This window comes from Cyphomyrmex costatus, unplaced genomic scaffold (genome assembly GCF_001594065.2).
Source record: "Cyphomyrmex costatus isolate MS0001 unplaced genomic scaffold, Ccosl1.0 scaffold388, whole genome shotgun sequence".
Taxonomy (NCBI): domain Eukaryota; kingdom Metazoa; phylum Arthropoda; class Insecta; order Hymenoptera; family Formicidae; genus Cyphomyrmex; species Cyphomyrmex costatus.
The window spans coordinates 168,923-192,303 of record NW_017278079.1 but is presented as its reverse complement, the minus strand read 5'-3'; the positions used below and the strand labels follow the sequence as shown (position 1 = coordinate 192,303).

At 35.4% G+C, this 23,381-nt stretch overlaps 1 protein-coding gene across 3 annotated transcripts in view; it reads right to left on the bottom strand.

Annotated features, from left to right (window-relative positions):
• The window catches only part of LOC108776804 (serine/threonine-protein phosphatase 2B catalytic subunit 2), a 164,817-nt gene that overhangs the window by 21,512 nt on the left and 119,924 nt on the right, over window positions 1–23,381 (bottom strand). For all 3 annotated transcript variants that reach the window (XM_018543519.1, XM_018543516.1, XM_018543517.1), the window contains exons 6-9: window positions 7,948–8,087; window positions 3,454–3,625; window positions 3,154–3,280; window positions 2,218–2,298 (exon numbers count right to left, since the gene is read on the bottom strand). In XM_018543519.1, coding sequence (XP_018399021.1) covers window positions 2,218–2,298; window positions 3,154–3,280; window positions 3,454–3,625; window positions 7,948–8,087 — 520 coding nt within the window. The remainder of the gene's footprint in view (window positions 1–2,217; window positions 2,299–3,153; window positions 3,281–3,453; window positions 3,626–7,947; window positions 8,088–23,381) is intronic.

The window sequence follows — 23,381 nt, the reverse complement described above, 5'->3', positions numbered from 1 at the left end:
GAAAAAGAACCTCAATGAGAGAAATCGTGAGTACAGTGAAACAGATGGTCAAAGATAAAGAGAAAAAATATATAGAAAAATAGTAAATATATATATATATATATTATATATATGTACACACATATATATCACGCGCATGGATATCATACAGAACGGAAGATAAAGAAGAAAAGAGAGAAGAAAGAGATAGACGCGAACGTACGTTTTTCTTCTCCTTCCGACAAACACGATGTTACGGATAAAGGAAAAACGAAGACGATAATAAAGAAAGAAAAATACGGAGGAAAGAGAAAGAGAGATAGAAAGAGAAACAGAGAGAAAGAGAAACTCGACATCGAGAAACTACTATGAAAATAGCTAAAAAATTAATGATAATCAATGAAGCTCTTAATCGTGTGACGTCTAGAAGAATCGAGCGGCGTTTCTTACCATCTGTCCGTGCAGCGAGTGAAAATGCAAACAGAAAGAGAATTCAAGATTTGTCTCTGGAAGTTACAAGAGTGAGATCATGGGGGAGGTGAGGTGATAGAGACATATTTTTTTCAAATCAACACACTATGACTATTCTTTCGATGAATATTCGGGAAAATCGCGCGTCAATTTTTTTTTTTTTTTTCTTAACTTCCGCTCAAGAAGGTAAATTTTATTTAAGACAGGTGCGCGAACATCTAATCATGTGAATCGCAGGGATATCTGTGAGAATATTTAGAATACGTAGAATTCGCAGGTGCCGTCGAAATCGAACGATCGAAGAAATTGACGATGGAAATTAACTGGCGGATCGATCGTGCGCGTGAAATTTGTCCGCTGGGCGAACTAAAAAAAAAAAAAAAACACGTTGAAGCTTCGCCGCTTTCGTTCAAAATTGCGTTAAATTAAAAGCGATCGAACGAAAAATTAACGACATGTTTCAACTTTCATCGATGCGATGAAAATGAACAGTCGAGCAATTCTTCGCAAAATTCGCGCTCACCGTTATCCAATCCGGGCGCACGTGCACGATCGATCTTCTTTTTTGGCGGAGAATGCGACGATTCATTGAACGGGGGCAGGGGAATCCCGATTCATTTTTCATCGTTAGATTGTGTCCAACTCTTTTCTATCGCTTCGGCACGCGGCAGAACATGAGGGATGAATCTACGCATTCTCCCCGGTGCACGAAGATGACGTGGTCTCTCTTAGATCGTGTCGGAGCTTGTAAGAGATTCCAGATATTAACGGCATCTCGGGCCCGTCTTATCGTGCACTCGTCCGTCCAGCTGTCCTCGAAGTGACGGATAAGATTGAAACCGTGTTTCATCTCTCGCCACGGCTATCTGAGTGCATCTCGAAACGAAATGAATTATCGAAGATGAGATTTAATCAAGAACCCGATCGAAGGAATTGTAAGAACACATATTCTTCACACTCTAAAAATATTGATGTGAATTTAACCACATGGTGTCTATACACAGTCATTTTTTGCAATAAATTCAGACATTTAAGATTTTATTAGATTATTAATATTCTTATAAAGATGCTTATTAACATCAAAAGTTATTAAATTGATTGTCAATTTAATAGGTGATATTACTACTTTGGTTCTGCTCATAACTACATTTCCTTCTATTGTTAAAAACAAGCGAGTTATTTAAGTAACCTATTTTAAATGCTTCACCTTATTTATATATATATATATATAATATATAATATATATATCATGATATATATATATATATCATGAAAATTATTAGATTAATAAATTACTTGATTCTTCATAATCCTCCAAATTTACTTTTTCTTGGCCTTATTTTTCACATATTTTTATACATGGTTTTATACAGACATCACGCGATAAATCCACACCAATATTTTTTACAATTAGAGTGTACGATTACTTTCATGCGATTACATGTAATTTTAGATCTCTAGATCTAAATAAACGAACATTTTTTCTGATTCCTGCGAGAGGGTTAACATGAAAACGGGTGTTTCAGTCGCGTATTTAACGAACAGGATGATACTCGTTTCGTGTCTCTTTGCACGATTTTCGTATTAGACAAGTAAAACTCAGACACCGTAAAACTCAAGAATAGCCCCGAAGTAAAAAGGATAAGAGAGGCTCTGATCACGATATAAGAGCGACCAGTCTGAGAGCCGATCTTGTTCGAAACGTCTGCAAAGTAATAGTGTGTACGGATTAAGGTGGGAAATAAGAGCTAAGATGATAGACATTACCTTCCTCGAGCGTGTCATCACCGTCGCTCATCAGCTCGTCGTCCGAGCAAATGTTCAGCACGTTCACCAACATTTCTGTGACTGAAAAATAAAGTAAAATCGTTCATTAAATTTCGAGTAAAGCACATCTTGCAATAAACTAAACAACTTGTCTCCAAATATTTCATTTAAAAAATCAAGATGTATAAATACACAACACATACACACATCAAGTATGTATATCTTATCCATCTAAATAATATGATCGATTTATTGTGAATATTAGAGAGTTCGTTACTAGATAAAATATATCGTATAAAAATAAACTATAAAAAATTTACATGTACATATAACAATTCTAATTGATAATTTTGACGATTGTAAGTAATTTTATTTTATAAAGAGTATTTATTTTATAATGTGTTTAAATATGCTTGCATATGTAAACAGATATGTATATCTACCTCTTTAATAGTGATGAAAAATTACTCATTTTTTAAACGTACTCGTATATTTAACCTCACGCAAAGTCTACTTAAAAATAAAAATATATTTTGTTATAAAAATTAAATAATTTTTGCAAAGGTAAATTTACAATTAAATTCAAATTCATATAAACATTTACGTATTAATTTGTCAATAAATTACAATTTTTCTTAAGCTATATTATTGATAAATAATATAAAAATTGTACATTGAAAGTGCAGAAACTATAAAATATATTATTGTTTTTGTCTAATATAAAGATATATTTACATAATTAGAACCAAAAGTAAAATTAGTAAAAGTATTAATTTTTATAAGAAAACAAACAATTTTATATATTTATCCATTATAAATTGTGTAACATTTATTATACATATTATTTATATAATTTAATTTTACATAATTACTTGTTTACAGTATTATAATAATTTTTGATATAAACAAACGTCTTGTTGGTTTAGTATGACTTACCTTTCTCACCAACAAACGGTAGGGACCATGTGAAAACGTCCATGAAATTGGGCAACCAGTATGGGTGTGGCGAGCAATTGAACTGCCTGATATTCATCACGTTGTTCTCGTACTTTAAAACCGCTGCCTGCGAGCACAACGAGCACATTGGGTCTTTACGATTGTAGACCAGCGGTCCACAGGTCATAAAATGAACAACGCGCACCCCGCACTGACCATAAATGTGCGACATTAAATTAATGTCGGAGTTTACGGTCACTGCGATTGGCGCGATGCGATTCGTCCGCTATTGGCTTTTACCTTGTTGTTATACACGTCGAGATAGTTGGGCGCGCTAAAGATGGTGATGAGCGACGGGAAGCCCGTCGTTTGAGACTTTCGGTACATGCGATATCCGGCGTCTTGAGCCTCGTGCGCCCTTATGATGCTGAGCAAATTGTTGTTTTGCAGAAAGTCGCAACACGCCGCGTAACTGCAAGCAGACATTATCGATCGATCGCTTAAAGATTGGGAGAGAGCTTGATTGCCGATAATTACTGTTAAGAGAGTTATCCGAGCGTAAGAGCGGGCACGTTAATTCGCTTATATTATTAAATTTATTTAGAACTAATAAATAACATGGAAATTGCCGTGGTAGGATAAATGACCCAGTCTTTTAAACGTTTTAAATAGAACGTTAAAATGTTTCTGAGTAAATTCCGCACAAAAGGATATTAAGTTTCGTCTGTTTTTCGTCCAACCTGAAGTTCTAAAATTATATGTGTATAGCATATTGATTATAATTAATAGTTTAATAATTATTAACGGACTACTTAAGCAAAATTAAGTGATGTATTGTTATCTTGGGAGAAACGTCAGAAACACGAGAGAAATCGCGATAAAAAACAATCTAACGCCATCACATTTATTGATAAAAGGTTAAATAAGACATCAAAAGACATCTCGGAAACTAAGCAACAAAAAAGTATTATTATTTAAATACGTATAACTACGAGATTTTTGAGCGATTGACGCGAGTGACGAAAAGTTCGAGATATTTTTATTTATAATTTCTATAAGTCGCTACTGTTCCTATCTGGTATTATATAATATATCGTTAATTGAACTGAATTGAACAACGGAATTAAAACAATTTAACTCGAGAGAATGTAAGTTGGATTCAAATTTAAATTATTATTTATTAAGCTCAAACGTTAATATGCACGATTACTTTGTACACTTACAAAAAAATTGGACTGATATACTTCGACACATATAAAAGTTAAAAATATCAAAATGTTATTGAATTCAAGGAATTGAGTTACTATTGCTCTTTTGATATCTAACAGTGTATAAAACAATGAATTTACTACATTTTTTCGCCTCTGGAGTGTAAAAATATTTGGGTTAAGTAAGCTCTTTAGTATATATAATATATAATTTGTACATCATAAAATTTTTTTCATGTTAGCCGAAAACAGCCAAAACTTAATATCTTTTGAAGCGTGTAAGTTTCATAAGCGTTCGTGAGGCAGCCACCGACGCGAATATTCATGTTGGGAAATTCGTGTATCTTAAAATCGCGACCTAGATTAACGTCGTAACGCGCTTTTGGCACATGCATTGGAAACAATTGCACGAGCGCCAAATTATCAATCTTAACTTGTCGAGAACGTCTCGTACGAACTTTTTGTGAATACAATTCTGTGAATTTATACAAAATTGTTGGAGTGTTCTAAACATTGAAGTCGAGTTAATTTCTGAGATTACTCGATGCTTCGACATTAGACTGCTAAGTTCGCTGTTAATGCAAGTTAGAGGTATTCGAGTCTTTTGTGTTTTGACGTGTAGCTTTTAATGTCCATCCATCCCTGTCAATTGTATACTGGATGACGGACACCATTGGCGTACCGACTTTCAGAGGTTCACATAAACAAATAATGCCGCCGAAAACGTCAGGGCGACCCTTTCGCACTAACTGACTCGGCCAAGAATCGTGAGAAATGTTTGCGCCACGTCGCGGCATGGTCGTTAACGGCCATTAAGACCCGTTCATAGCGCCGACAGAGATTAATGACGAGGTGAAATCTCTCGAAAACCGCGCCGCTCGCCAATGTGGCCGGTATCGATCTCTGGGTCGTTGAATCTTAACTTCGATACGCACACATCTCGAGTGCGACGATCAAGATAATTTATTTAATGATAAGACGTCATATTGCAGTGCGCGAGATGTGTTCCGTTTTCTCGTCATAACAACGTACAGCCACTTTAGGTCATTAAAGGGAGTAATCAGCAGCTTCATTACGAGTCAGACGTTGGCGGGGAAGGAAGGGCGAGTGATACGAGTCGCGGTATAGTCGGACGACCGCTGGCGATTACAGCCGGACTACTTGCATACTGCTCGAGACGCGAGATGTGATTTATGTTCGCGTGAAACTTAATGCACGTATCTATCCCGGAACGAGACACGATAATGCGAGAATCGAAAATGAGGAATTAACGGACCGGCACTATCTAGAACGTCTTCATAACGGCCAGTATTATCTTATCGTGATCGCGATCGCCACATTCACGTATATATCAATGAACAACTTAATTATGAAAATCACCTCAATAAATCAGCTTTCTAACATTCCTGCTGCTGCTACTCGAGAAATACCGACACGTACACGGTCGGCTTCGCTAAAGTATCTAAGAACTTAATTATGTAAAAGATACAGATCTAAAAATAATTTTGCTGGTCTTTCAAATTATATAGGACGTGTAAACTGATTGTTAAAATCTGTTTGCAACATTGTTTGCCATGTTTGAGCTTGCTACATAATTATTTTAATAAGTGAACATAGTTATTTTTGTATCTAGTTATATTTTTGAATACTTCAGCAAAATCGTCCTTTACGTGCATATTTCCTTGCTGATGTAACATACCGCGTCAACATAAAATAAAATACAAAGCAGTTTGATAAAAATACAATTATTAAAAAATATGAAAAAGTTTAAATTAAAAATTAGACTCGATAAAGTTTAACATATTTTTAGTAAGTACTAATGAAAAGTATAGTAGAAAAAATATCTTAATAAAATACTTTGTTATTTACGCGCTATAATTAATTCCACATTTTAAAAGAGCTGTCAAGAGGCGCCATGTCAAGTATACTACAATAGTTAAACAGTTTAAAGATGGAATTATTTATAATATTAAAAATGTGTAATTTGGCATCTCTCGACATTCGTATACATTTACGACAACCTTATTTTTTTTAAAGCCTTTTCCACGTGCCAGAAAATGCGAGATTTTTTCTGAAAATCTTCTGGTTTGTTCGTTTTCAAACTTCAACAGAGCGGAAATTGATATCAGATTGTAATTACCGAGAAATAAGATAACAATTAACAATCGAATCAATATCAGGAGTAATAATAAAGATGTTTAATATTGATTTGTTACTGAAGATCGCATAAGAGATCGCGGAGAAATATAAATTTTTTTTCCAGAATTTAATCTATTACAGTTTGCTTCGTCGAACACACACACACACACATATATGGCCCATACGCGAACGTGATGAACAAATGGGCAGCAACAAGCACGCGAAATGGTTAACATTTAACGAATCTCGGTTCTCATTAGCACGGCCGTTCGTATAATTAGCGGATTTGTGAGAGGAGCTGTCATGTCTGCGGTTTGCTGACACTGTCGTATAACACGGTCGTTATTAATCCTCGCACGGACCAAACCGCGGATGTGTCCGCGGACGCTGACAAAGGGCGTCGCGACGAGAGACCGAACGTGACGTTCGTAGAAAGATTTAGCAGAGGAGGAAAATCTCTGAGGCATAGAACGGCCGGAGGAGCCAAAGTTACCTCGTTTCACGCTGTGTGATCGTGCGAGGGATGTGGCCAACGCGCTTTCGGTTGCACTGCTCGCAAACAGATGGCGAGATAATTACCAGTTGGAGGGAGTTAACGGGTTGGCTAGAAAGGAAAAACGAGAACCGGCCGACGACAGCCGCGAGATGTATCGCACAAGCATATCGTATTTCTATTGCAAAAAGAACTCCAACTATCGCCGGGCAGTGATGGGGTGTTGACCTCGTTTTTCTTTTCTCCGCTAATACGTCCTTTATTATTACGTTAACACCGTGGTATCGACGTGTCCCTCCGATATATCGACGACTCCGACGAAAAGTATTGTAATTGAATTTTCTGATATTTCCAATTTTATTGAATCCTTTTTTATTGACAGTATAGCTTAATAAAATATCGTTATTTCAACCCAGATAATTTTGTTTATACATATGCATATATATATATATATATATATAATAACTAATAGATAAAATATTTTTGGAAAGAAAAAGCTGTTGTATATATATTTCTTAAATTTCTTTTATCAATTATTCGATTTAATTTAGACATGCTAATTATATATTTTATGCAAGTAGTAAAAAATTAACCTTTTGAAAAAATTCAGAGACAAAAAAACAGGTATAATGTGATCCATTATTATTAACGTTTAAGTTCTATATAATTATTACGATAATTCAGCAAAATTATTTTCTGTATTTAGTCAAACTTTTAGATACCTTCTCTTTCCATGTGATAAAACTACAATGTTTTCTTCTACTTTATAGAAAAATGCAATTCCATTCACAGAAGATTATGAAAAATTTATACATAAATACATATTGAATGAAATAAGAAAAATCCTACACGTCCAAATTCACATAGTCGTACGTTAGAATTTCTATTACGCGTGTTACGTGTAATTTAACAAGTTAAAAAAAAAATTAAAAAGTGGTTTAAACGGACACTCACCTGTAAAAGTATGAACAACCCCTGACGCTATTGTGGGAAAAGTGCTCCGCGTTCTTCTCATTGCCGAAATCCTCGAGAGGATCCGACCAAAGGAGATCACACATTGGCCCGAACGCTGGTGGCTCTTTGAACCTGTCCAGCTGGAACAGCAAATCAACATTGATCGAATTAGCTCAAGGAATTAACTGGTAGCACATTGACTGATGCAGCGTAATTTTCAACGTAATTGTATGGCCCATTGTCGGCTTTACCAAATTCACAATAGGCTGGTCAGTCAGTTTGCACTTTGGATCGTATCCTATTCGGAGATTTAGCTTGCCGTTACACGTTACACGAAATTTATGTAGCACTGATTGGTCCAAGTTAATCACGACGGCTTCATTCACGTCGATCGCATCCGTATATCGTTCTTATTATTAGTGAGATCCTAAAGTTAATCTAATTACCGATATTTCATAATTCTAAAACATCTTTGAATTGACTTTACAGAATTGCAAAATTGTTTTAGAATTATGTTTTATAAATATAAATAGAGCAATGTAGTAGTGGTGCTGGGATCTTGCAAGAGATAGCGCTGCATGCAATAGGTATGTTAGATAAGGACAGATGTTTGAGACAGAACGATAATGTAAAAAACTGAATTAAAAAACATCACTATTACCGATATTTTTAATTTACAATTAATTTACATTTAATTTTTAATTTTTTTCTATTTCATTTTTGTTAGAATTTGATCTTTGCCTCAGGATCTCCTTAATATTTAATTTTTATTTTGTGGAATCACTGTCACAGCAGACTTATATTGCTACTTTGACAACTCCTCGATAGTGATAGTCATGAGATACCTTGGTGTCTAAAAGAGAGAGGTGTAACCTATAATCTGAACTTGGAATTGAATTATAATTTGACAGCGATTTGACAGCGTCGAAACGTGTATCGAACGCGACAGGGTCTCGAGGGCGGTAACTCTGCTGCGAGTTTACGTATCACGACAGCACCAAACAAGGTAAACGTAAGCCGGATTGTCTACAGATTGCATTAATTAGGCTACCGAGCCTGACAACAATGTGCTCACCGCGAATTTCCAAATGTCTATTGCCACTAAATCGTTAAGTACTAAAATCCAATATTCAATGTTGTTAGAATGGAAACGGACAGATCTTATCGCACTGATCTTACTTGACATCACGTTACATATTACAATATATAGCTTCGTTACTTTAAAAGTAACGTAACTCAAAAATTTAGTTTTCTACAAAAGGGGAAAACTATTGTATTTTTCAATTTGACAGAAAATTATTAATTAATCGCAAATAATATCGGTAAAAAAATTTCTTAACATAATCATTTTTGTTTCACAACTCTTAAGACTAATCTATAATATGATGTTTCTTTTTATTTCTTGTTTTACTCTTCTCGTTTTATTAATGATTGTGTTTTCTTGTCACGTGTCTCTTGTGTCTTCCAAAGTTCGTCAACTTTCCTCTTGAACGACAGAAGACAAAGAAATAGAATAAGAAGCAAAAAAAAAACAAGAGATAAAAAATAATAAAAACAAGAAATAAGAAGCAAAGAGTATACATCGTAAGTCAGATTTAAAAAAAAATCATTCTTTTTGAGTTGTGACGATTTTGATGACTTTTTATAAAATTAAATCAATTTTTAATGATTGATAAACTAATGTTTATCAAATTTATTTATAATAATAAAAGATCATGTTTTTTTAGTTGCGAAATGTAAGGGGATCTTCAATAACTCTAGTAATAGATATGTAACTATAACTATTAAAACTGATGTATATACACTTATAATAACGTCTTAAAATTAGCAAATTTGATTTTCCAAACGAGTAAGGAAGAAAAATGTTGGCGAAATGTACAGCATAAATATTGTATAAGTTCTATATAAGTTCAAGTATCGTGCTAGATCTTAAAGATTATTTAAAAATGTGTAGTCAGCACTTTGTTTAAAAATGATTTTGACACAGAAATATTTTAGAACTAATTAGGACTGTCGCTAGAATTGCGATAAATAATACCCGTGTGAAGCTGGCCCCCCAATATTAAAAAGTCAATTTTTTTCTTCATGCATTCGTTTGCTCATCGTTTGCTCACGAATGCTCAGTTAGAATTTTCGTTTGCTCCCCCTTAGTTCAAAAGATTTGTGAGCAAACGATGAGCAAACGAATGCATGAAGAAAAAAATCGATTTTTTAATATTGGGGGGCTAGTGTGAAGTTGGCCCCTCAAAACATAATTTTCATATATCTTTTAAACTAAGGGTGAACAAACGAAAATTCCAGCTGAGCATTCGTGAGCAAACGATGAGCAAACGAATGAATGAAGAAAAAAATTGATTTTTTAATATTGGGGGGCCAGCTTCACACGGGTATAAATAATCAGTGCAACATTTTATTTTCAAATGTCATACTGCGTTTAATATAAAAAATTAATAATTTTCTTAGAATTTTATTTTCAAATTGAAACCTCTGTAAAACTGATAATTCATTGTACTTCTTTACTTCAACTTTAGAGAAAGATCTGTCCTGGCAGATTCGCGAAATTAGCATATACTTTCATTTTTTATTTTTTAATATAATTATTTTTACGTATTATAGAACTGCAGAATTATAATAAGTGCTAATGGAAATGGTAATTGTTTTGTATATTAATAGAATGTCGTGCTAATTTCACAGGTCTCAATCCCGCAAAGAGATTATTTATTTGACAGACACTGAGCAGACGACGAAACTCCTCAAGTCATGAAGCATTCACAAACGCGGCGCGATTTATTCTCGGGCCGCGCCGAGAGTCGAGCCACTCCCCTCGAATCGATGTTAAGACTCGAAAACTTAGACGGCGAAGTTTTGCTCTATGGACGAGCGGGTTTTCGTGCGGAGTGGATATCGGAGAGCACGAAGGATGAAGAGAGCGCGCAAAGACAGAGTCTCGCCGCAACGAGAGCTCTCAAATATTTGTTCCGTTGATCTAATCTCGCTGAGAAAAGTCCACCGGTGCGATCTCGTACCCATCAACTCAGCTACCTTCGGAAATCGCGTTTAATGACTTCCATGAATATGAATGGCTTCGAGAGAAGAGTTAGATAGGTATTTCGCGCTGTGAAAACGTCTCATCATCGCAAACACACACTCCCCTCTCTTTCTCTTTTCACTGTTTTTCTTGGGATGCAATCAACGCTAATAAAATATTAAGAATCAACATCGTGAAATTCGGTTTATGTTATTTAATCCTAGATTGTGCTATAGATACGTAAGTTTTATGTAGGTGTGAGTAAAATCGCTAAACAATGTTTTTAATAGTCATTAGGAAGTTAAATCTGCTATATCAAAAACTAGAACCAGTGAGAAGCCAAACAATTTTATTTTTAAAAATTCTGTCTGTTATATGTCAGTTTGGATTCCCTAATGGTCGGTATTATAACAGAAGGTCTGAGTTTTTATTTTTAAGCAGTTTTGTGTTATTATATCTTTTATTTAAGTGTTATGAAGTGACATACACAACTGTGGATTAAATATATTTACTTCATATCATTTTAAGATTGAATTTTATAACTTGTTCTTTCTTTTAAAGTTAATAAATATTTGTATTTATAAAAATCTATAGATTATAAAAATTAGATCATTAAAAGTATGTTACATTAATTAAAAATAATTTATTTCTTTATATATACGTAAAATTTACATATCGATAGCAATACTGTATCATTCAATAATATTCGAGGATTAAATTTTGTTTTTCTGTAATGTGTGTGTGATATACAGTTAGAATTTTCCATATGAAAAGTACGAAGCTTCAGTTTTATTTTTCATAAAACGATATCGATCCTCAGTTTGTTTCGCAATATTATTGCGATTTGACGCACCGCCAAGCTTATAGGTTTTATTAAAAAATTTTTTCAACTTCCACGTGCGTACTTTCACCTTTCACCAGCATGAAATAATTTTATATGGTCCTGTAAACGACATAGAAATTATCTAAAGCGGCAACGATTAAAGCCAGTTTCGGGCGGTGCATTCATTCGCTAAATATTTAATTGAGATAATGTTAATGTTTCCTGTAAATGGGTCGTACAGTACAAAGCATTTAGTTCGCAATCAAGCTTAAATTATAAAAACAAAATTAATGCTAACTCTCAAATTCATCGTAAACACTACAACTGTAATAGGTAAAAAAATAAAAAAATCTTAATTTTTATTTGGCTACGTTATTAATCCACCGTCTGTAATTTGGCTGTTTGTTTCAATAAGCAAAATTTCACTCTCAAATTTCTTGAAAACAAAGAAAAACGAAGTTCGTTTCCTTTCCTGAAAACTGCGTAATACACTGAGCAAAAAATGTGTGTTAAATTTTATTAAATATTCGTTTAAAAAATATATACTAATGTAAACATATATTTACTAAATTTACTTGGTACATAAATCATTAATTGAACTATCATTTTTTTACTTCATGAATATTTCTAAGTAAATGTCAAATTGGTACATTCAAATAAATATTAATTTAGTACATTTTTTCTCAATGTAGAGAGATGTTGAAAAGTAATTTTGAATTTTCTCACATTTTTTGAAAGTCTATAGAACGACAAAAAAAACTGGATTAGACAAAAAAAGATCCAAACTACAGATAGAGATTGAAAATATGATTGCAGACAGAGAGTTAATAACACAAAAAAGATAGAAAATTATTAAAGAGGTATTGGGGACATCGATCAATTTTCCATTTCCTTTAAAAAGCGAGAAACGGCCGCTGCCGAAAGTATTATCTTCCACGATCTACAGCTTTAAAAAATTAATAAAATTTAATAGAATCTTCGAATTACTCTTTCTAAACGTAAGTCCCTACGGTATTATCGACGCCGGATTCATCTTCCACGATTAGTCGAATTGAAGTTGCACGACGTGATCTTGATGCCGGCTACGAGTTTCCACGTAACAGGTAGCGTAATTACGTCGAATGGGTTCGCATTAGTTCGCGACCCGTTTCCGCGTGAACACGTACAACGCACGCGGGTGTATTGGGCGCTTATTACGATATAATGAGCAGTTAGGGCACGATAATGACAGCAGCTGTATTAAGTGAAGCGAGCCGTACCTTATGCCTCCCATCATGTTTGCAGTGTCTATTATAATGATACGTAATAGTGCTTCATTGCCCTTGTGCAGTTTTGTCATCTTTCATATTATTATACACTGACCTTAAATTTCAAAACTATATAAAAGGTAAATGTATCTTGAAATGCTACGCCGCGGGACGTAGCGAGATCTGATTGCAGCGCGTCTCTAAATTAAATTTGAAATGCTCCATTATATTCAAATTATTCATATAATATATGGAATAGGATTTTTTTCTGCGGTATCTTTTCAAACGTGTAATCCCCGACAAGTATCGTTGTAACGAAACGGAATTTTCTGAACGTCTGTATATAAGTTGTCATCATTTGCCGTAGTTACTCAATTTTTTTTAATATGCTGTCAGCAAACGGCGAATCGTTATTCTTTATTCTGTTGAAATGTGGAACATTCCGTTGATCACGCCAGTTCGTTTGAAGGAAACATTAATTGAAAATACGAGGCTGCCAGGCCAAATTGCGGTCGTCGCAATAGCGCACTCGTGGAGGAGGACGGGGGACGAGTGGAAAAAGCGAGAGAGAGAGATAGAGGAGATGAGTGGAGGAGTGTGGATTCAGGGATGAAAAAAGCGTCGTTCCGCGGCACGAAACAAACGCAATTTAACGTGACGCCCGGCTCATTTCCTTAATGGAATGTTTCCTTTACCCCTGAGAGATATTATGCATCGTCTGTGGATTACGAACGAAAAATCGCTCTTCGTCTCTTCCGCCCCTCGTTTTTCGTCACCTCCCCTCCCGCCTGCCGCATTGTCCGGAGAAACGCTCTGTAAATGCACCGGATCGTGTGATTCTCTCTAGCGCCGCGATGCCGCCGCGATGCTCGCGCCGATGCCGATCGATACCTCGGACAGTTCCGCTTTGTGTCGTATATCACACAGAGTGTATCTCAACGGTATCCTTTACGCGGTTTCCACGTGGAGATCCCTTTCAATCGTGCAGCCCCTTCCACCCACACTCTCCTCTTTCCTCTCTCTCTCTCTCTCTCTCTCTCTATGACGCGTGTTTAATCGTGTATACCCCCCTTCATCCGCGCTACCCGCGTAATCTGCGATTTATAATAATCTCTGAAAAAACATGTCGCAAAGATCAAAGATAAACGCGTCCAGCGGAAGCTCGTTTCGTTTTGCTGGCTGTTGCCGGCTCAGAGAGAAAGAGAGCACGTATGAAATACGGGAAGCAGACGGGAGTTCGAATGTATGGGAGCTGGAACGTAAAAGCCACAAAAAACCGCCTGCGGCCTTTTGCCTCTGTATAGAAGTTCGAAGTCGTTAATTCTACTGTTAACTGTATTTCTTATCCTCAAACGATATTTTTCAGTAAATATTCACAGTTTATCTTTTCTCGGAAGAAGAATTAGATAAAACCGCAGACAAATCGTTTTTAATCGTTGGACTTAAATCTCCAGATTAAAAGCGTCTTAAAATAAAGTACTTTTGCCTTTATATACCTATAAAAGTTCTGTTCGAAGTCGTTAATTCTACTGCTAATGCATTTCTTCTTCATAAAAGATATTTTTCGGTAAATATTCGCAGTTTGTTTTTTCTTGGCAGAAAAATTAAACAAAAGTCTCCATATCACAGATTAAACGCAGATTTTAAAATATACCTACTTAGAGAATCGCAAAGGTACAAGGGGCAACGAGAGAGTCTATGACGATACGTTAAATAAAGCTGCTGTAATGACACAAGTTTAGATGTGCTCTAATTAGCTAAAATGTTCTAATCTTAATCTGCGTCTCTTTTCCGACGGAAACAGACTTTCCCCTCGCGAAAGATCGCGGATGTTCATTTCGAAAACGACCCAGGACGCGACTAAGCTAAGGAACATAAACTCCACTCCGTGCTTTTAATCCAGCACACACGATGATAACTAAATTAGAGCTCAGATACAATAAAAAGAATAAAAAAAATAAGGAATAACAGATTTTAACGTATTAGAAACCGGATAGGGTTATTATAAATTTCTCATCCTAAAATTTCATAACTTTACACTGCTTTTCAGACAAAATGTCATGATCTTGTGCTTGACTTTCAATAATATTTTTAAATCGTTTGCATTTTCAAAGTCTACTCTGTTGTTCAAACTCTGTATTTCAGTAACACTATACTGGATCATCGCGATGCCATCAGGCATAATTGTATATATCTTGTCAAGTCTCTCTTGGAGCAATAGACGGAGTACTTTGGGCGCAATCATCGTATCGGGCGTATCCCGAGAGCAGTTTCCCCAGTTTCCTCGTCAGTTTGGCTCGTTAGTTACATACGCGGGATATTCTGGCGCTGATGGCAGAAGACGCGTCTGTCACTGAGAATTTTAAGTAAATTGTGCCGTCGAAGAAAAACACTCGCGGTAAAGAAACGAACAATTGTCGCCATTGTGCGAAGTTTTGGCGCATAAAAGTGACGATCGCGATAAAAAAAAAAAAAGAAAAAGGAAAAAGAGATAGGAGGGAATAGAAAAGAGTGAATAATGCATTAATGCGATCCATTCAGAAGACCGGACTGCGAACGGAGTTAATGAGGTTGGCACGCGTAGTTGTTATACTAATTAACGGAAATAATTAGCGATCACGATCCTGCGCGGGTTCAACGTTTTCTGATAAAGCCCTCGCTTTTCTCGCGGGAAACAATTGCGGTCGTTCGCGAATGAGAAAACCGTTCGATCGCCGTTTAAGGGTAAAATGAATTTGCGTTAAAGCGTGAACGTCGGTCTATTCTGTCGTTTATTTCGCACGCCCACCGCGCGTGCAATTCATCTGCTTCAATTGACAGTCGACAAGGCATTGCGAGCTAAAACGTTTTACGCGTAATTTCGCTACAAAAACACGTAACGATGTTCCATTTAATCGATAGTAAATCAAAACTTTACTTCGATAAAATAAAGGGGTTAAAAAATGTTTGAGAATTTTTCAAAGAAACGTTTTCACCGACAATTTTGTCACTCTGCGCTCGAAGTGTCGTCCGCAAGTTCCATGTTTGCGATTTATAATTCACAGCTGTGACATAAAACGACGAAAGCGGAGAGAACCAGGTGACACGACTTGCGCGATGGCAGACACGACAGTAAATACCTTAACGATGCATAATTAAAGCGGCAAGTTCGCCAACAAGTCCGATCCCAGATACGCGATCGCCTTACTGCGGATTATATAAAACTTCGCCCGTCCAGACGTTGATCCCACCACTGCGAGATGGATCCAGCTTCGCCAGCCAAACACCGGGGGCTTAGCGGCTCCGGTTTTTGCGACCGTCATGGCGTGTAGATACGACGGGAAAGGAATTACGAGAAGCCGCTCGTGTTGTTCCGCGACATCATTTGGTATTCATATACCGATGCTCGCAAAACATGTCTTTATACGTCGAGACACAGGGAATAATGTATAATGGAGAAGGGCGAGAGGGAGGGAAAGAGTATCTATTGTATATTGCATGGTGCTCCGCGTCTCTTTGTGCGTTGGAAGTAACCAAATAATACGATTTTATAAATTAACATGCTTCATAATACGGATTGTATAATGCGGAAAATAAAGGAGGAAAGAGTCGATAAAAAAGAATCACATTATGCTGTTTATACGAACGGGACAACAACGGAGAAAGCAGCTTTGCAACTGCTGTAAAATTTTTCAATATGATTGGTTTATACATTTAGATTCATAAGGAATCAAAGGCAAGGACTAATCGTATTAAAGAATTGTACAACAGTTGCAAAGCTGCTTTCTCTGCAGCCATTAATATACGCGAGTTTTCACAAATTTCTCATCCTAAAATTCCATAATTTCTCTCTGATTTTCAAATTTCACGATTTTTCTTCTGTAAAAAATACCCCGACTTTTCTCTAATTTCTCTGACCGTTTTTTAATTTCCTTAATGATTCCCAATAATTATATTATTATATTATTAATTTCCAATTTTATGACAACTCTGAATATGCATCTTCGTGACAATAAAACATTACACGATGAAAAAAAATAAAAAACGTATCTTGAAACGCGAGAAGCTTCAAACTTTTAAAAATTCTCGTGCCATAGAAACAAAAATACGAAAGCTGTCCGCAAGCATTTGTCCTTGCAATTACCGACTTCCGAACGTTTTCCGATTTCGGAAAACCAAAGGACTTGGCGAAAGCGTTCGACTAATCGCGTAAACGTTGAATCGAGGAAGGAGCGAAGACTTCTTCGGGTTCACTTCGATTTTCTTCCTCGTCCTCGCCTTCCTTCTTCGCTGTATCTACAGCCTCGTTTTCCGCGATTGTTCACGTCGGAAAAGAAGCTGGGCGATCATGAGATGAAGACGGGCAAGAAGTGGGTTAACTATCGCGCGATCTCCCCCGAGAAATAGCTAGTAATCAGGAAAGAGTAGACACGGACGAGAGTTCTCTCTGCTCACCTTTCTACCGTTTTTGTTTTTCGAAACGCTTTGTTTGAGAACTCTATATACTACGTTATTAATCTACAGAAAGATGCAGGTATAAATCAAAATCAATCATGCCCTATTTAGACGAAACTCCCCCAGATAACGTTTTACGTTGATATAGAAAAAAATTGTCTATTTACGTTATATTTTGATGCACAGAAAAAACAATAGACGAAATATGTAATGAAAAAAGATCTGATAATAATTTTGTTAACTTATTAAAATAATTATGTAGAAAATTCATAAGCATGATAAGAGCAATATTACTTTTTATATGAAGTAAGAAGATTTAGTAAATATACAAAACGTTCTTAATACACGTTTATTTGTACTCTGTAAATTCTTTGGAGTGGAATCTCATTCTAAAACGTGAGAAAACTGAATCTTAAAAGTTGAGTCTTGAAAAAGAGTAGCTCAATTTTCAATCTTTAAGAGTGAGATTTCACTCTTTTAGAGAGCATTGTATGAATAAATCACATTTTTAATATTTATTAGTCTACTTTCCTGGCCAATTTATATTATTAATGATGAGAAACGTTGCAAGAGAAATGTTTATATTCTAACAATCAGTTTGAGAATTCTATACATTATTATTTTGATAGTCCAATAAAATTATTTTCAAATCTCTGTCTAGTTAAAATTTTAAATACTTCAATAACGCTGCTTTTCCATGTACTTATTAATGAAAGTGAATTCCTAAAATCTTACATCATTGAACACACGTTTTCTCAATTTTAAAAGATGTCACTTTTTTCCCAGAGTTTCTGGGGATTCCGGAAATGTTCCCAGAGCTGGAAACGATCATTAGAGAATTGCTGACGCTCATTGCACGATGACCTTTTCTTTCTTCATACTCTCTCGCACAGATTTTTCCCAAGTAGAAATAAACGCGACTGAAGGTTAAGCCTCGGGAAATTATTAATTGCTATAGATATGCCATCCACTATCCACCTACATTCGATCGCGGCGACGTTTTAGCGTGTCACGAGGCTCGTTTACGTCGCGATTAGAGCAGTAAAGCCCGATCTACAATTGCGTAAACGTAGTTGTAAGTGGTTGTAGTTATAAGAATTGACCAATGACAGTCGAATATTCTCCTCGTATTCGACTGTGATTAGTCAATTCTTACAACTACAACTACGTTTACGCAATTGTAGATCGGGCTTAAGCAGAAACATGAATACTTTCTGTCGCGAAAGTAAACAACTACCCGTATCAGTTTTAAAAAATTTATGAAACATAGTTTGTAGAACGATTTGTATCTCATGACCTACGTGAGCGCGTACTATATGTATGTACATGTGAGTAGCTTCATGTTTATCCACTGGCATCCGTACGATAAATAGTAGCAAATTATGCAGTTCCGAATGTCTATAAACATAATTTACAATTTTTTATAATCCAACAAAAACGATATGAAACAAAATCCTTTGTAGATTAAATATGTAATATCAGAAAAAATTGTAAAGTCAAACACAGTGAGAGAAAAGTGTTTTAGTATTTGCGATTATAATTACGTGTTATCGGAATTGTGGTTATTATTATTACTATAATAATATTAGTAATAATAATTATATCTGTAGTTTTATTAATAAACATATCTACATGTATATAGTTGACACTAAAAAAGATTATAAACTAGAGCAATTGCAATCATTTTTATGGCAATAATATGACCATAATTTGTAGTCAACTTTGATGCCAACCTCGTATATGTATACAATTGTCGATAGAACGAATTATAGTTATTATTACTAACTTATGATGGTTATTATTACTAACGTTATAGCAACGATAATCATCATCTAATTATGGTAACATGTAACTACAATTATATATATATATATAATATATATATATACACACACACACACACACACATACACACACACAAATACAAAAACCTTCCTGTCAGTGTATTTCAAAATTTTATGGAAATTTCTTTAAGAATACACTGTAACAAATAAAATGTTAATTTTAACATTTCTTCATGTCTCTAAACGTCTATAGGTTAAAATTAACATTTTATTTTATACAGTGTATATGTACGAAGATAAAACGATTATTATCGTCATTGTTAGCATAATGCTACAAAAGAAAAATGTTCCGTTATCGTTCTAAAAAAACATTGGAAGTAACCATAGGTTATTGGATACTGCACAATTAGTATCTTTTATGATTTCAAATCAAAGATTAAAACCAGATGCTTTTTAAATGAATCTTGTATAAACAGATTTATACTGTTATCCTTTCTTTAATTAAAAGGTTAGATTCATGGAAAATTTGCATTTTTATATATATATATATAGTATATATATTTATACATTAAGAAAGTCAGTAACCATTTTTAAGATAGTTATATTACGATTTTTATACAATAAATTCCTTTGGAGTTAGGTATTTAGAATATTTTCTGAAGTGTGTAACATGTGTAGGTACTATCTTTATATCAGGAACTAACAATTCTCTCAAAATAAATGAAATAAATATTTTAATTTTTAGGTAATCTTCCAATTAGACAGCAAAAAGCATTTTTATCACTATGTTTATTAAAATAATAGTCCAACAGAAAATACAAAGTATGTTTGTTATCTTTTCTTCTTACACGACATTCAAAGATATCTCTTCACATTAAAATACTTTATTCTACGTTACGTAAATGTATACTCATGGTACTTATAGATACTATTTGTGTTTCATATTGAAGATTAAAGTGGAAATTTTGCGATGTGATTTTCTTAATTTTTCCTCTTTTTCTGAAGGAAAACGCCACGAAGAAAATTCCGTGCAGGGTCGATGTGTTTTTAAGATTTTTCCCCGGCATTCTTCGTACCTCTCCGTCGACCCTTTTTGCTTCCGCGCTGTTTGTTATTATTGCGCTTGTTAAAAGCAGGTCCCCGTCGTGACACGCATACACGTGCATACACGCGCATGCGAGGCGTGCAAGGCGATTAAGTTAATAGCGGCGCGATAGCACGAGCTCGCCCGCTATTTAAAGCGGCCCCCGGAACACGATCACATAAATCGCAAGTTTTCAGCCGATAAAATGCACGCGCCGCCCTGCACGATCCTATCCTTTCCCTCCTCTTCCCCCCTCTTCCCTCCTTCCATAAATTAAACGGAGCTAATGCGCCACGACCGATACGAAATTGGACGACTTTAATACAGATCTACGGCCCTCGCGCGATTCCGAGATTAATACCAATCGTTTCACGATGTTCATTTCAGCGGAGCTTTTAAATTGTTAACGATTAACCCTTCGTATTCAGATTTGTCCTGAACAGAACGTACAACGTGCAAAATCCTCTTTCCCCTTCTCTCTCTCTCTCTCTCTCTTTCTCGCGAAAACAGATTTTTAAACCTTTAAATAGATAGATGTGATGACCATAGCACCTCACAAGGAAAGGTTGGTTTTGCTGATCATTAAAATAATTATGTATACTATAATAAAAAAGAAAGAATATTGTATAAAAAAAGAAAGAAAATTTAACGTTGGTTAGTATAGAGTCAGCGTGGTAATACTAGCCAATATTAAATTTTCTTTCTTTTTTATTGAATTACAAGGAGTCCATTATTTACCTTTTGTATTATAACAAACAAATTTTTGCTTAAAAATGAACAAATCAAAAGATCATATCATTCAACATTCTGGTTATATTTAAGCTAAAATTTAATAGATTTAACCAGAAAATTCTATTTTGCTCAGTTTCAACCAAAATTCCAATTAATGCAACTAAATACTTTTTTCCAGTGTAAAGAACATTTAATCTCATTGCTAGAATGTCAAAACTTTTGCAATATTATTGTCATGCTTCCTACATATTTATTTTGATGATACAACAAAATTATTTTCAGTTCTATATATTTAACTAACTTTTTAAAGATATTTCAGTAATTCTTCTTAATTAGTAAAAGTAGCGACTATTTACAGAAAAATAATTAGAAATAATTTAAAATTGAGTATATTTTGACATTACGAATTAACAAAATAAAATTAAAATTCTTTTTAGGTGTTCTAAGCTGTGTATCTTTAGACTGTCTATCTACTTAAAGATTAAATGAAATACTATTGACAAGGCCACACACGTTTCGTGATCTTGTAGGATTTTAACTCGCAATGTTTACGCAAACATACGTCACGATTTAACATCTTCGAAACTAAATGCGTGCTACTCTAAAAATACGCTCATGATTTATTTAGTTCTCGAGGAAGGTTAACGGACGAATATCTTGATATCTTCACACATACATTGCAATGTGAGTTTCTCGAGGCACGAGCTTTTCGAACCTCTCCCGCCCATGGGGTGACGTCTCATGCGTGCGAGTCGCGATGAAAGATTCAGAACGATTATTCGGATAGTGAGAAGCGGAAAGGCGGTTAAAGTGCTGCCTAGAAACATTTCCAAGGTGCAGAGCGCGTATGGTCACGTTTTACGGGCTCTTGCTCGCAAAGGACTCATGATATCGTCCAACTGGGACTGTCGATTTCCATATCAAACGTTCTGAAACGCCAGCGATAAAACCGCTCGGAAATAAAACGCGGCACTCGAAATTCTGTCCGGCGACGGACAGTAATCGTGAAACCGCGATTAGAACTTATATACCAATAAATAAATTCTCGGGAAAACTTTGCTCGATGGATGAGCGATATTTATTATATTACCATTTTTCGAGATCTTCTCGACCACGTTAAGTTGTTAAATGTTAGTAGTTGAACGATAATAATGTCATGATTCATTTTGAAGTTTACCGTGAGAGGAATTAAATTATCCTAATTGAATGCTGTACTGAAAAAGCAATTTTGCTAAAGATCTAAGAATTTGACTAGAGATCCATAATTTTGTTGGATCATCAAAATAATTTTTCAGGAATTTTAGCATAATGAGTAATGAGCTGCAAAATGTTTTAATATTCTAGCAATCCAGCAACCAATTTTTTCGTCCACACGATCACATAATTGTTTTGATGATCCAGCAAAATTATTTTTCTATGGAAGACAGATCTTTATCCACGCAGCATTCCACATTATATTTCGCTCTCAATATTCTCGAGCAACGAATCAGGCGCATTTTTACCGAGAATTTTTATTCCGAACGTGGCACGTTCCAAATTACCAGAGTAGTCGGAGGAATTAATCTACGTCGCTTTACAGCGCCGCATCATTGTAATAGCACGTCGTTTCCCTTAATTATGCCAGCGACGTCGAGAATCGTAGGATCCGTCGATCGTTAAACGAGATCGCTGCGTTCTCTCATCCGTATCTTCCACCCTGTTTCGTTCTCTTTCATTCGAGTTCGACCACTATCTCTCGGACGTGTATCTTTACGAGGATAGTATCGTGAGTATAAAAGCGGAACGTCCCGAAACGAGATGAGATCTCAGGCAGCTGCGCGTCGAGAAAATTCAACGGGATGCTGCCCGATGAACGGACGAGATCCACGGATTTCGATAATATGAAAATAGCGCGAATTTTTACGAGCGCGGCGAAATACGAAACTGCTCCATCGCTTCCCGTCGTCTCTCAGGCGTGTGTCGGGCGTGAAGCCGTGATGTCGATAGCCGGGAAATACGAGGTGTCACTCGGAAATTTCGATTGCCAACGCGAACGCGATACCGCGGAACGTGGAAAAGACGCGAGAAAGCTCTCGGAATGGACGGAACGCAAGTCTTGGGCGTCCAATACGAGAGTTTAAGAAATCCTAAAAAAAAAAGGCAACTCTTTTTCTTTTTATCCCCACTTTGATGCAACGATACACACGCAAAAAACGATTTTGCTAATCGCAGAAGTATCTAAAAATTTATTTAGATATAAATCTGAAAATAATTTTGTTATATCATTAAAATAATCATACACAGGATTGTTGTCTGAACTAAA